Source organism: Schistocerca serialis, chromosome 12 (genome assembly GCF_023864345.2).
Source record: "Schistocerca serialis cubense isolate TAMUIC-IGC-003099 chromosome 12, iqSchSeri2.2, whole genome shotgun sequence".
NCBI lineage: Eukaryota > Metazoa > Arthropoda > Insecta > Orthoptera > Acrididae > Schistocerca > Schistocerca serialis.
In genome coordinates, this window is record NC_064649.1 from 1,969,520 (window position 1) to 1,984,957 (window position 15,438).

The 15,438-nt window shown below is 40.5% G+C and overlaps 1 protein-coding gene across 1 annotated transcript; it reads right to left on the reverse strand.

Moving 5' to 3' along the window:
- Positions 1–5,016: 5,016 nt before the first annotated feature.
- On the reverse strand, positions 5,017–5,778 carry LOC126428409 (huntingtin-interacting protein K). The gene is made up of 3 exons (XM_050090332.1): positions 5,581–5,778; positions 5,377–5,484; positions 5,017–5,306 (listed from the first exon to the last, which is right to left on the reverse strand). Exons 1-3 carry the CDS (start codon positions 5,743–5,745, stop codon positions 5,211–5,213), a joined length of 369 nt encoding a protein of 122 aa, XP_049946289.1. The 5' UTR covers positions 5,746–5,778; the 3' UTR covers positions 5,017–5,210.
- Positions 5,779–15,438: the final 9,660 nt, after the last annotated feature.

Consider the following 15,438-nt stretch of genomic DNA (forward strand, 5'->3'; position numbering starts at 1 on the left):
ATAAAACTACCTATTAACATAACTTTTTTTTCTTTTTCAAAGAAAACCACTGTCCCTGTTTTATCACAAAAGTACACTTTTCTTGGAAGATCATTGCTTTTTTCCTGTACCTTTTGTTTTATGCATGTGTTGATTTTAGCAGGAAATTGTCACATGCAGAAGCTGTTAATGTATGTTTTGCTTAACCCATACACGTTGCCATCTTTTTTCCTTGCCTTATCCCTATCTTCAGGGGGTTGGGCAATGATAGTGGCAGAGGGTGGCCGGACGCCCTTTCTGTTATCAACCCTGTGCTCCCTCTCCCTCTGGGTACCAATTTATGTACCCCACCTATCTGTAAGTACAGGTATCCCGTGTGAAAGTGAGAGAATGCTTTTCGGAATATTTGTGAATTGTGTAACTGAGGAGATTATACACCTAGTTGGATGTGGAAAAGTGTCTAAAAACTGGATCCAGGCTGGCCAGCACACCAGCCCTCATCATTAATCTGATAGGCTATTTTGATCTGGAGCCAGTACACCTCCACAATTCCTGGAAGTGATGTGCTAATGCACACGGCTATCTGGGCAGGTCACTTAAACCGTAAGTGTGTTTAAAGAAATACAACATTTGATTATAAATATAGTAGTGGAAATCTTTGACGGAATGTAAATAATGGCGACAACACACTAAATAATAGATACAGTGTGTCACCAGAAGGCAAGTAAACGAGGCAACATAATTTTTGGCTTTCAAACAAATTCCATTTTGAGTGATAGAGCAAATGTACAAATGAAAATTCAAGTGAGAAAGCAAAGAAATCATGAGACAGAACTGCTGGCCACTACTAAACTTCAGCAGTGCTGCCTCCAAGCATATGTAGAAGTTGATACACTCCGTAGTGTTTGGAACTAACAGTTCATCCCTCAGGGAGGGTAGAGGGGTAGGTTAAAAATGAAGGGCAGGTCATTCAGGATACCAACACCTGTAATGAGGACGAGGGTGGACAACCGCAAATGGGAGGTACTAGATAGAGGAGGTTCCAAATGTTGCAAAGTTAAGCACTGCCAGGTTCACTTCAGAGTGAGAAGTAAAGTCTCAGATGCGGCCACCTCATAAACTGGGCCTCAAACGTCTCTCTCATTACTTTTTCGAGACTACGGCATTCTCACATCAAAATGTGATTTCCTCTCCCAAACCAGCTACTGCCTCCTATCCTCTGTAGCACCTTAGCCAAACATTACAGCATCCCCAGACTGTTATCCCTACCCACGCAATACTCCCTGCTGTCCGTAAGCACTGACTCACTGTCACCTTCTTCAGTCCCACCACTGGCAAAATCAAGCTTGTGGCTTATCAAGTGACTCGTGATCACTGCACAAATGTGCCAAGCACGTGTGAGTGCACAAATGGAAACAAAATGAAATATATGTGTGTGTGTGTGTGTGTGTGTGTGTGTGTGTGTGTGTGTGTGTGTGTGTGTGTGTGTGTGTGGGGCAATGTTGACCCAGGAGACTCCTTCTGGGGACTTCACTCACCTCGTGAAAGTCTTTTTTATTTCGTGCCACTTTGGTGACTTTCATGGTGATACCAACATCCAGTCCCGAGTGGAGAGAATCCCTGACCTGACTGGTGGTCCCCTGACAGAGTCAGCAGTGCTAATCACGTGACCACAAGTAGTTGATCAATGGACACAGAACTGTACTAGCAGGAGACACCCAGTACTCAGTTGTCGGAAGTACTCTAAGGTACAACTCGAGGAATGCGAATGCTCGCTACATCGCGTGGGGTACTTGGGTGCTCCCACTAGATACAGTTTCCTTGAACTCCGGTCCTAATTACATCGTTCATTTATCTCCCCATAACCTGTCTTAAATTCCCACTCTATCCTAACCTAGAAGGCTGAATTTTGCAGCGTGCTGCCACAATGCGATGCTGATAATTAAACCGGTAACTAACTTTTCATTCATTGAAACATTTACAGCACACAAATTGTTTCCTACACTAAGTGAAAATGACTTGTCCCGTACAATCGTAATCGATCAATCTTGTGCGAAAATGATTCAGAAGACTCGTTAATAAATAGATTGTTTCTTAACTTCCGAAAGTAGACATTCTAAGCTACCTTTCACTTTGTCATCTGGTGCCTTCATCCAAACTGCGATAGCTGCTCGGTATTTTGTCCTCTCCTGTCTTCGATAAAGTTAGCATTAATTCTTCAGTGTGCAAACACCTCGACATTCTTGTCGGTTGTCATGATATACAATGTAGTTTCTTAATTCCGTATCTAGTGATAGCGAGCAAAATATCTCCTGTAGATGAAGCCATAAAATAGTGAGTAAATGAATGGCTGAACAGTTACCGCTAGCTTCCTGCTTAAATTCCTTGACAGACCTAACCATCAGACACTATTACAGTGTCACCAATAGATGAGATTAGAGGGAAGTGACACAGATTGCAAACAGCATTGTGCCTCTGTGGCCAGTTGAAAAATTTGGGCCAACTGCACGCAAAGTGGGGAACAGCCAAGTTCCCACATTCTCCCTGATCTTTCAGACACTTACAAAAATGGAGTGAAAGAGAGGGATACAAAGGTGGTGGAAGGGAAGTTGGAAAAGTTACGAGTAGAGAATGGGTAATGAGAAAGGTGTATGATGTGAAAAGAGGGGTGGGTAATGTACTGAATTAGACTACTACTACTCTCTACTCTTGGCATCTTCCAGCTGTAAAACACTTGTCAGTACTGAATGAAAACCACAACAGTATAGAACTGCAGCAACAATGAATGACTGCTATGGGAAAAAAAAAACCACCACTCGTCAACAAGTGGTTGCAGAAAGTAGTCTTTAACTGATCAGGTGGAGGTATCATGCGAGGGTATTCAGAGACAGGAAGATGGTGGGGACAGCTCTAACGTACACAGTGTACAGCTGGTCTCACTGAGGTGGAATATGTGACAGAACTGTTGAAGAAACAATTGATAGTATGGAACATAGTGCACACTCGAAATGTGTGGTCAAGTTCTCAGTTAGCACCACTTTCATGACAGTCACTCGTGTGTGTAGACAGCTAGTTCGCTGCCATTCCACACAGAATACTGCACAGTAATTGCAGCACAGCACCAAAGAGGAGGTAGTGGTGGTGATGGTCATAAAAACTGGTCTTGCAATGTACTGTTTCAGCATTCACTGTAGGGTGTGAGTTTGGGAGGGGATGGGGGGGGGGGGGGGGCTAGAATATCATAAAAGTTTGATGGGCAGAGTAATATTAGCAAAACAAGGGGTAAATGAGGTCCTGGCAAGGACTGACAATTTTTCTGAGGCTAAATAATTTTAGGTGGTTTGGCAGTAATGGTCAGTGAAAAATATATGGGAAAAAGAATATTGGCATAATGGGAAATCCAATTCTGTACTAGATGAGATGTTTCAGATGTACGCACCACCTACCAAATATATACCAATATTTTCGATCTTTGTATGAACATTAGTGTGTGCAAAATGTGTAGCAAAGAAAAGAAATTGGAAACACACTATAAGACCTAACTGATCCAGTAATAAACCTAAGGCCACTTACCAAACAACATACACTCTATAAGGTCACAATTATGTATCCACACAGGCAACCTTCTCCATCTCACTAAATGGAAACTATTTACGTCAAACAGACTAATCATTCAGCAAATTAATAACAGTCTGGTACTGGTGGATTGATAAGACTCACTGTAGTCTACAAGCAACCGTGAGTTGTCAAGAACTGTGTTGATAGGAAATTATTTGAAGATAGTATTCATTAGTAAAGAACATCTCAGATAACACAGGGAGCAATGTAAACAGGCTCTAATCTGATTACCTTAGTTCCTGCTACTGGTCTAATTTACTTCCGATGATTACGTAAAGCTTCAGGGGTCTAGTGTAGCAGGGGATACAACCCGTCGGCTTTGGACAATGACGTCACAAGTCGCCAGAGAGCAGTTTACCATTTTCGCTTTTGCTGTTATGTTTCAGTTTCGTTTTTTTTTACTGATTGCTTAATAAAGTGGATCTGTTTATTCTATCTCGGGAGACTTTTTTTTAAAAAAGCCAAAAAACACATATCAGCTACTGAAGGGAGCTACAACACTAAGAAGAATCGCTTCTCGTTTGGCGACTTGTGACGTCATTGTCCAAAGCCGACGGGTTGTATCCCCTGCTACACTAGACCCAGCTTCAGTCTACACAGAGGTACGATAGAACAAACAAATGCACTAATATGTAGATTTCTTACTTGTCTTACAAACTGACTCAAAGGACTTAAGAGCACCAGTCTCTAAGCTTCCAGTTTGTGCAGTACACTAAGGAAATCAAAAAAGTAAGCTATCCTATTAAGCACAGAGTCCATATTTAGAAGTTAATGTTTAAGAAGATGCTGAAAGGTTATGCAGTATGTGTTACTGAATCAAATAAGCTTAGTCACTCTATCCAATTAAATAAGCACTCCAGTTTGTACCTGATCAGACGAAAAAAATGTAAAATTTATTTGTAACTACCCACTCACTAACTCTTCCACACAAAGCAATCTCCTCATCTGCATGGTTTGTCTCTGGAATTAGCTATGCAAATCAAAAATTCTATATTGTATTCTGCGTCTTGCTTGATTGGTGGGGCAGCGTACCTGAAGAAATATGATTTTCAAAACTCAATGAAATGCCCCAGCAATAAACATCAAAATCAGCAAGCACAAACACTGACATTTCGCGCAATATTTTCGCAACAGTACAATAATAATGAATGTGGGGTAGTATAATTCTTCATTAGATACCTTTCGTGTTTAATCAGCTGACATTCGTTCGATTACACATGATGAATCAGATTCAATTACAAAGTTCCAACGCAATTACCACACTGAAACCATAAACGACACAAATCGATGTTCCCAAATTGTACTGCTCCACGAAATGATTATAAATATAGGTCAGAATACACACAATAAAATTCTGGAGCAAATAAAGTGTGTATCATCTGGGAAGGCACTAGATGAATAAAGATGTTGCTCTCCAAATTGTAACGGTAACAAACTGTTCATTTATTAACAAATGACAAACTATGCTTCATGTAATCAAAACTCTGGGCATATTAAGTTTATTGCTTCTGCACCATCTCGCTTCAACGACACAGTTCTAAAATAACCAACTTCTACACAGTTCACACGATTCAAATTTTGTTTCCAGAAATCACCGCAAATTTCACTAACATTCAATCCGTCAGAGCCACAAGTGCTTCCACAACATTGCCATGGTGTTCTCGTAAAGTTCGCTCCGCTATTGTCCTCGATATTTCCATTTCTCGTACCTGCAATCACAAGAAAGAAAGTAAAATGTGTGTCAATGTACTTAACAGGATCCCAACTCGGATAACTTACTATTAGGTCTACGTCCTCTTTCTTTATGGAAACTTTCAATAACTCGCGTTCTTTTGCCATTTTCTCAGCTTTCTCTTTATTTCTTTTGTCTCCTATAATAGTCATCGCCTGGAATTAAAGAAAAAAATAGCAGCATTAACAACCTCAAGCTTGCAACGCTTCGAGCAAAACACACATGCTGAACACTGCGTGTGACAAAAGTACCCCGGAGAAATCCGCTGAACATATTTCCTTTTCTTCCGCATAATCGGTTACTTTCTCTAGGTCTGCAGCACCACTGTCATATTTCGCTACTTTTTTCTTTTCTTTGTCCTGTTGGACTTCATCCGAATCCGCACCGACATCTCCATTAACCTCCTCATCCGCCATGACTAAACTAAGATCAAACACCGCATATGAAACTCAAAGCTTTTCGACGACAAAAACTTAACACTTCTTGAACATCGAGTTGTCCGACCTCTTAGACAAATTGTATGTCTGTGGCACAATATAATTTTCTTGCCGTGAATAAAATTTTATAAGAGTTTGTAAAAAGTAATAATTAGAGGCGTCTTTAGAGCTGTTGCCTACAGCCTGTTTAGTTTGCAAAGCTTCCCAGCGTACATAAAGTGGCAATTGGTGAATGACTGAGTTTAGTTTTAACTCCAATCAAAGCATAGAGTTGAATGTAATAAAAAATTTACTCCAGTGCAGAATTCCTGATTCCGTAACATACGCGGTAGTGAACAATTTCTGATTCAGTGACATATGTGGTAAATGTTTTGTCAAGCATTGGTTTAGTTCCTGTAGATGGCATTGGTAGGTGCGACTTAACAAGACATGGCCTACATCTCAACAGGAAATGGAAGGGTAAACTGGCTGGGATGAAAGCAAAATCTTTAAGGGGGGGCACTGAAACTCATGGGAGTACTTTTTTAGGCGAAGATCAGTATCCAATCATCGTACATTGATTTAAATTAAGGTTAGTGAAAAGTTCAGACAGGCAGATACTAGAGATGTGAAAATGTCACAAGATTCTCATAACAGTGCTCTGAAAAATAATAGTATGTCACAAGATTCACACGAAGGCGCAGTAAAAAATAATGTTAATATATCGCATCAGAATATCAAGAAATTAAAAAACAAAGTAGATGAGCTTCTTGTTTGTATAGAATATCTAGAAACTGAGGGTGGAATAGATGTACTATGCCTGTCTGATCATCATATAGTCACAGGTATCGAAATGGTAAATGTAGGTGGATATAAGCTTTCAGCACGTGTAAGTAGAGGCACTACGAAGAGAGGAGGAGTTGCCATATATGTTAAAATCATAGTGTGAAAAATTTGGAAACTAAAAAATTTTGCGTAGAGCAACACATAGAAGCACGTGCATGTGAGCTTAAACTAAATAAAGGCACTTTTATAATTGTAGCTGTGTATAGGTCGCCATTGGGAAATTTTCAGCTACTTTTGAAAAACTTGGATTCTTTGTTGTGCTACCTGGCAGACAAAGGAAAGCAAATTAGTGTTTGTGGGAATTTCAACGTAGATTTTCTGAAAGAGTCAGATAGAAAGTTTGACCTTGATGTATTACTTGGTTCTTTCAATTTGACATCAGTTATTGATTTTCCTACTTGGGTGGTACAGGAAAGCAGCACACTGATAGATAACGTTTTCATAGACCAAGATAAATTTAATCAAATAAAAACTTTTCCTGTTAAGAATGGTCCATCTGATCATGATGCATAGTTACTTACAGTATATGATATAGCTCCATACTTCAAAATTTTAGGGAAAGCTTGCAATTAGACTGGGATGAGGTGTACAGGGAAAATGATGCTAATTTAAAATTTAACATATTTCATGATACCTTTGTGAGTATATTTGAAAACAGTTTCCCTAAGAAAACATTGACAATAATTGTAAGAAACCATGTAAACAGCCATGGCTAACTAAAGAGATAAAAATATCTTGTAAACAGAAAAGGGAAATGTATCTTATAGCTACGAGGAGTAATGATCCCCAAACATGAAACATTATAAAAACTACTGCACTGTATTAAGAAAGGTTATTAAAAAGTCCATAAGTGAGTGCATTATATGTGAGATTAGCACATCTGATAATAAAATTAAAACAATTTGGAATATTGTGAAAAGGGAAACAGGGCTACCGAGATCTATCAAACACGATGAAAAGTTTGTTAACAAGAAGTCAGAAGTAGAAAACATTTTTAATAATCATTTTTTAATTCTTGTAGAGAAAACAGGTTCCAGCTGATTATTAGAAAATGCAAGGCAGTATACAGAAGAGTACCTACGCAATTTGATAAAATTGAAATTCAACCCACCTCTCCTACAGAAATTAGGAAAATAATAAATTCACTCAAAAGTAAAAGCTCACATGGAATTGATGGCATTATCAACAGAGTATTAAAAGCTTGCCATCCGGAGTGGCCATGCGGTTCTAGGCGCTACAGTCTGGAGCCGAGAGACCACTACGGTCGCAGGTTTGAATCCTGCCTCGACCATGGATGTGTGTGATGTCCTTAGGTTATTTAGGTTTAATTAGTTCTAAGTTCTAGGTGACTGATGACCTCATAAGTGAAGTCGCATAGTGCTCAGAGTCATTTGGACTAAACGCTTGTTCCCAACAAATAAGTAGGATTCTCAGCCACATATGTAGTAGCTCAGTGAAACAGGGAATTTGTCAAGATAGACTGAAATATGCTATTGTTAAACCATTGCATAAAAAGGGGTTAGATCTGATGCTAACCACTACAGCCCAATCTCTCTTCTGACAGCATTATTCAAAATTCTTGAAAAAGTAATGTATTCAAGAGTAGCATGACATATTTGTAAAAATGAAGTACTAACAAAATGTCAATTTGGTTTTCAGAAAGGATTTTCTACAGAAAATGCTATATATGCTTTCAGTGATCGAATATAAAATGCAATGAATAACCAAACATCACCCATTGGGATATTTTGTGATCTCTCAAAGGCTTTTGATTGTGTGAATCATGAAATTCTTCTAGATAAGCTAGTACTGATAACATAAGATAAGTACTGTGGTATGAGTGGGACAGTGCGCAAATGGTTTAATTCATACTTAACTGGAAGAATGCAGAAGGTTGAAATTAACAGTACAGATAGTCTACAAAAACCAGCAGAGTCCTCTAACTGAGGAGGTATCAAGAATGGTGTCCCACAGGGTTCAGTCTTGGGTCTCTTATTGTTCTTAACATACACTCCTGGAAATTGAAATAAGAACACCGTGAATTCATTGTCTCAGGAAGGGGAAACTTTATTGACACATTCCTGGGGTCAGATACATCACATGATCACACTGACAGAACCACAGGCACATAGACACAGGCAACAGAGCATGCACAATGTCGGCACTAGTACAGTGTATATCCACCTTTCGCAGCAATGCAGGCTGCTATTCTCCCATGGAGACGATCGTACAGATGCTGAATGTAGTCCTGTGGAACGGCTTGCCATGCCATTTCCACCTGGCGCCTCAGTTGGACCAGCGTTCGTGCTGGACGTGCAGACCGCGTGAGACGACGCTTCATCCAGTCCCAAACATGCTCAATGGGAGACAGATCCGGAGATCTTGCTGGCCAGGGTAGTTGACTTACACCTTCTAGAGCACGTTGGGTGGCATGGGATACATGCGGACGTGCATTGTCCTGTTGGAACAGCAAGTTCCCTTGCCGGTCTAGGAATGGTAGAACGATGGGTTCGATGACGGTTTGGATGTACCGTGCACTATTCAGTGTCCCCTCGACGATCACCAGTGGTGTACGGCCAGTGTAGGAGATCGCTCCCCACACCATGATGCCGGATGTTGGCCCTGTGTGCCTCGGTCGTATGCAGTCCTGATTGTGGCGCTCACCTGCACGGCGCCAAACACGCATACGACCATCATTGGCACCAAGGCAGAAGCGACTCTCATCGCTGAAGACGACACGTCTCCATTCGTCCCTCCATTCACGCCTGTCGAGACACCACTGGAGGCGGGCTGCACGATGTTGGGGCGTGAGCAGAAGACGGCCTAACGGTGTGCGGGACCGTAGCCCAGCTTCATGGAGACGGTTGCGAATGGTCCTCGCCGATACCCCAGGAGCAACAGTGTCCCTAATTTGGTGGGAAGTGGCGGTGCGGTCCCCTACGGCACTGCGTAGGATCCTACGGTCTTGGCGTGCATCCGTGCGTCGCTGCGGTCAGGTCCCAGGTCGACGGGCACGTGCACCTTCCGCCGACCACTGGCGACAACGCCGATGTACTGTGGAGACCTCACGCCCCACGTGTTGATCAATTCGGCGGTACATCCACCCGGCCTCCCGCATGCCCACTATACGCCCTCGCTCAAAGTCCGTCAACTGCACATACGGTTCACGTCCACGCTGTCGCGGCATGCTACCAGTGTTAAAGACTGCGATGGAGCTCCGTATGCCACGGCAAACTGGCTGACACTGACGGCGGCGGTGCACAAATGCTGCGCAGCTAGCGCCATTCGACGGCCAACACCGCGGTTCCTGGTGTGTCCGCTGTGCCGTGCGTGTGATCATTGCTTGTACAGCCCTCTCGCCGTGTCCGGAGCAAGTATGGTGGGTCTGACACACCGGTGTCAATGTGTTCTTTTTTCCATTTCCAGGAGTGTATATTACCGACTTGCCACTCTGTATTCATGAAGATGCAAAGTTAGCTCTTTTTGCTGATGATATAAGTATAGTAATCACGTCCAAGAAGCAAGAATCAGCTGGGGAAACTGTAAATAATGTCTTTCAGAAAATTATTAAGTGGTCCTCTGCAAAAAAACTGTTCTAACCAGTTTGGTTTATGGGATAGAGGCATCATTTCTGGAAAAGCTGAAGTTTCGCAAAATGAAAACACGTAAAATTATTTAGACATGACTATGTCGTTGATTTATCACTCCCTTTTCATGGTTTGTGATAACTGTAACTGCAAAAGGATTTGTGCTTAATATCTAGAGTTTTGTAACTGAATGATAAGTGTTACAAGACTGGAACATTTCAATTCAAGTGAGTGATGTGATGCAGCTACTCGTTACTGAAATCCTGTGACTGAGTTATTGTTTTGTTTTATTCATTCCCATCCAGTTACTCAATCCTATAGCAGGAATACTTACCTGGCTTGAAAACTTTGTTTCAGTGGGAAAAAGCTATCAAGTAAATTCTATGAGTTGCAACATGACAGTCAAGTAGACATTAGTTTAAGGAATTTATTATGATAGTCACTAGCTCATATGTGTCATCGTTGACCAATCATTGCTAAGTAAGATATTAATATCTTTAATCTTAGGGCGTTAATACATCATTATAATACAAGAAACAGTTATGAAATTAATACAACTATTAGTACACATACTGAGGACTGACACAAAAGGTTACCGTTACTGGCTTTGCCAAGTAGAAGAAAAGATTCTGTTTTTATAATAACACTACTCGCCTGTTTTACCCGATTATCCTCATGTGAAGGAAGTTATACTGAACATACCCTGCTAGGTATTTGAAGTACTAGAGTGCATGCCATGTACCTTAGCGGGTGGCTGGTGGCTTCTGCACAGCCGGGAGTTAGTAGTGGTGTGGGAGCCATCTGTTTCAATGTAGCCAGACTGTGCATTAGCTGCACTCCATTTGGCAGTAGCCTACTGACTGTCACCCATTTACGCACATGAGAAAGGTGGCAAGCACAACAAAGTCCACATCATCAAACTGCATGTCTTTAAAATAAAGGGCTGTATAAAATATGTAACTTCGACAAACAACAACACATAGTTATAAGATGAACAGTAGCAACAAAAATAGATAGATTTGCATTGTTTGTCGTTTGTGCTGATCAGTGCAAGAAAATATCAGGATGAGTAATTTATGTTTCCTGTTTGAACGCGGAAAGTACTATCATCTCGTGATACCTTGAAAAATAAAATAAGTGCAGCAAAAAGTGAGTATTTAATGACACATCTTGGACTAGCAGTGGCTTTTTACCATTCTCAGACAATTTTTATAATACTCATTAAATGTTTCACAATATGTGTGATTATTGGAAAAAACTCTGATGCATTTACGAATATTTGTCTCTCCCTTTTGAACCTAAGTATTATTTTCACTTGTGATGGCTTGCAAACTGAAGTTACAATTATTTTTTTCGAGTATCAGAGGAATTTATGACTGCCTATTTTTAAAGTGTCTTAAGCAAACGTCTGAGTGATCTACATGTACAGTATCTTGTTGGCACACAACTGAAAGAATCTTATTTCAGGGAATACAAAAAATCTGTCATACATTAAAAAGCACTATTAAGAAAAACGACTTTTTCTGTTTGTATACACCTCACTTATAACAAGTAATTTATAACTGTCGTTGATATTGTTTCTGTTGTACACAGCTATTACCATACATTTTGGGGACAGCAAGGACAGATTTCGATAATCTTTACAACATAGATTTTTGAAGGAGATATTAGAATATTTAGTCACCAATGTATCATGTGAAATGAATGAATAATTACTTTTTCATAAGTCAAGACAGCGGTCTGATTAGTGGGATGACAGGGAGCAGGAACATGGCTAGAGGATGTTTGCAACTGTTGTAAACAAGGTACCTTATAGAGTTTTGGTTGGCTGTTGTCAGTTATGTGTGTTGTGAAGAAATGTTTCCACTTTACAAGTCGAGCATGGTTAATATTATTTTTGTGGTAAAGGTGAGGAAGAACTGAGTTTTCAGCAAGGCTCATAGCCTTGGCAGAAAGGCAGACAATACTGTTGTGCAATGGATGTTCAGTATTAGTGAGTTGCATGAAGGGCGAAGAAAGTGTTTGGGGATGTGGAAGGCTGAGTATGTCCGCGAGGCATGGTCGAGGTGCTGTGAGGAGTTGATGTGGGAAAGGAGAGGATGGGGATGTTGTTGGATTAGAGTGGTACGAATTATCTTGGCTAACTACAAGTAGTCCCTTGTGGGCATAAGATAGGAGTAGGCGGGACAGATTCCTCAGACGGTGCTGGGAATGCTGTTCCAGTTCAAAGGCATGAGTCTATATTGCAGAGAGGCATTCAGTAATCTGTGGTCACACAGTAAAAGGGTTTTACGAAAGGAGTAGAGGCTGATAAGTATAGCTTAAGCTTGGACTGTACGACTATGAAGGACCAGACTGAGGAGAGTGAGGGTCTGATGGCACTGGGAAAGGTGAAGGTTCTTGTGATAGGAGAGTGACAACATGAGATGCCAGTTGTAATTGTGTAAGCCCATTAGGCCGGATTCGAAATTGGCGAAGATTGAATGAGCAGGAGTTCATGATTGGGTGGTTGGGCAGACAAAAACAGTAACTGAAAATTTGTTGCAAAAATTGGAAATTTTTAGTCGAAGTGTTATGATGGAAATAAATGGTAGGTACTATACAGAGAGCAATACAGGAAGTTTGAAAGAAATAAACACGCAATAGTAAACAAATATACAGGATCGTACAATTAGACTGAAAATAAAAAGTGTGATCTAGTAACAGTCGTGCCAGGCAGGACGAGTCGATAGAGGAGAATCTGTTATAAACCGCAGTGAAACTAATTGTTCGAAAATGCGGAGTCGCTGAAAGAGCGATGAAATGTAGCAAGGAACTGTGTTGTGTGGTGGGCTGTTCCAATAGCTGCCATTTAAATTGCATTTATATAATATCATATACCTCGAGTATTAGTACAATCTGCCTTCTGCACAAATTAAGTTCAGTAATTTGATCATAATAAATAAGAGCTGTAAAATAATTCTTCCGTTTGATGATGCATGGCTATAGTAACCAAAGACGTGTCATATCCACCCTCAGTGCATTGAACATTTACGTGTTTTGTGAAAAGTTACCTTTTAAATAAAAATATGTTTAAGAAATTTTTGCTTATTCCACATCAATGAGGACCATTTCACTTTAGACCAGAATAACGTACATTAGCATATCTGTTTTTTTTTTGTAAATATTTATTGTGCATCTTCTGAAAGCTCTTCTCAAAGCTCTTCTTTCTATGGGTCCACTGGAACAAAAAATACATTCAGTCTATTCTGCAAGAATGATGTTCTGATTCAGTTTTGAAACTGTCAATCAAGTATATAGCCCCACATATCTTATTTGATAGAAGAAGACTTAACTCACGTGGACAAAATTCTATCTAGGACAGCCGTAAAAAAGGACGCTGCATATGCAACAATTTATCAGCCAATTCGCGGACCGACCATTCTCATTGCATCCCTCACATGTCCTGACTGACTTCCCTCAGTGATTACAGCACTGTCCTGTTCTTATAGCTCGTTGTGAAATGTTTATTTTACGGTCATTGAGGTTATGTTCTGCGAGATATTTCTTGACATTACACAGACAAAAAAATACTAGGATTTCTCTTGGTTGTGCAGCAAAGGCAATAACTTGTGGCAGCAGCGAAAAGTGGAAATTGTCACTCAGGACGCAGATTCAAATGGCGAATTGCGCACCGTCTTCATTCCATCAGTATAGGATGAAGAAAACTGGAAGACATGGAAGGAAGTACCTACAAACTAAACAGACTACGGAGGTATTAGAGTATCAAGCTGCGAGCCAAGCAGCCAACAGCAACTCAGTCATCAAACCTTCTGCAATATGTCACATGTGGCATTGTACAGTCTCATAAGACTCAAATTCGTCAGATTCCACTGTGCTGGAACATAACCTAGCATTTCTGCTCGCATCAGAGCATGCCATTCACCTTGTGGACAGTGTGGGTAGTTTAACTTTCATCGGTGCTAACATCCGGTCTTATCTCAAAGAAGCAGGAACCTCTAGTAGTCAAACTGGAATTGGTCAATAGAATCTATGCAATAGAATCTATTAGCTACTTAATGAATATTTGTTGTGCATTTTCTGATACTCTACATCCTCGAAGCTCTCCTTTTTATGGGTGCACTGGAACTAAAAGTACATTTAATTTACATTAAGTACATTTAGCTACATAATGAATGTTTTCTTCATGTTACGCAATCAGCCACGTTGTACAGCAAGAAGGGTGCGCCCTCATGGAAACACAAGCACTTATGAACTCGCTTGATGCTGGCAATGCAAGATGCGAAGGACCGCCGGGCCCACAGCTTCGACACAAAACGGCAGTTAACCAAGTTACCCTGGAATCAGCCGACATCTCGTGAATAAAGGACACTGGCTGGAGTGTGTCAGCATCACAGCTGATTCATATCGAACTTATCTCTACCAGATACTCGAGTGTCACATTAAATTGAACGTTTCTTTACACAGTCATATGCATGATTTTCGTGCTGTAACAATAATATGTGTAGTCATACAACGCCTCGGAGTGTGTACAATGTTGTTTATGGTTTCATGTATCCAAATTCGCTACTATAGTTCAGAGACATTTCAGGACTAAATTTCGCCAAAGACAAACTGTTGTTAAATGGCACAATCGTTTCACTGAAAAGGCTCTGTATTTGATAAGACGCTAGGTCAATGTTGCCCACCAGGCTCTGATGCAACAGTTGAACACGTTTCGCGGTCCTACATTCGTAGTCTGGGTGAATCAACGAGATGTGACAGCTTAGAATTGAATATACGTAGTGTTACAGTGTGAAGGTATAATGGACACGCCTTAGGTTCAGATCCTACAAACTAGAACTGTCTCAAGCTTTAGCAGAAAGTTGCAAGGAAAAACGAGTTGATTTGATTGGTGGAACAATGTCCTGGTCCCCATGATCGCCTGATTAAATCCCAATGGACGTTCGTGTATAGCTTTAAATTAAAGACAGAGTGTTTGTTCCTCTACTTGCGGGAACGCTGACAAGCGGCAGCAGCAGATAACATAAGCAGGTGCTACCATAAATCATGAGTTATTTAATAGGATTTTGCAGGAAACTGATTACAGATGGGATATGTGTCGTGTTACAAAAGGTAACCACACTAAATACATGTAAATAAAACTTGCAGATATACTGCATTCAGTGCTGTATGAATCATTTCTGTAAGTTATTTAATTTTTTCACAATTAAAGGTTACTTTTGCATAACTAATTTATAAACACCGTGCATTTCACCTT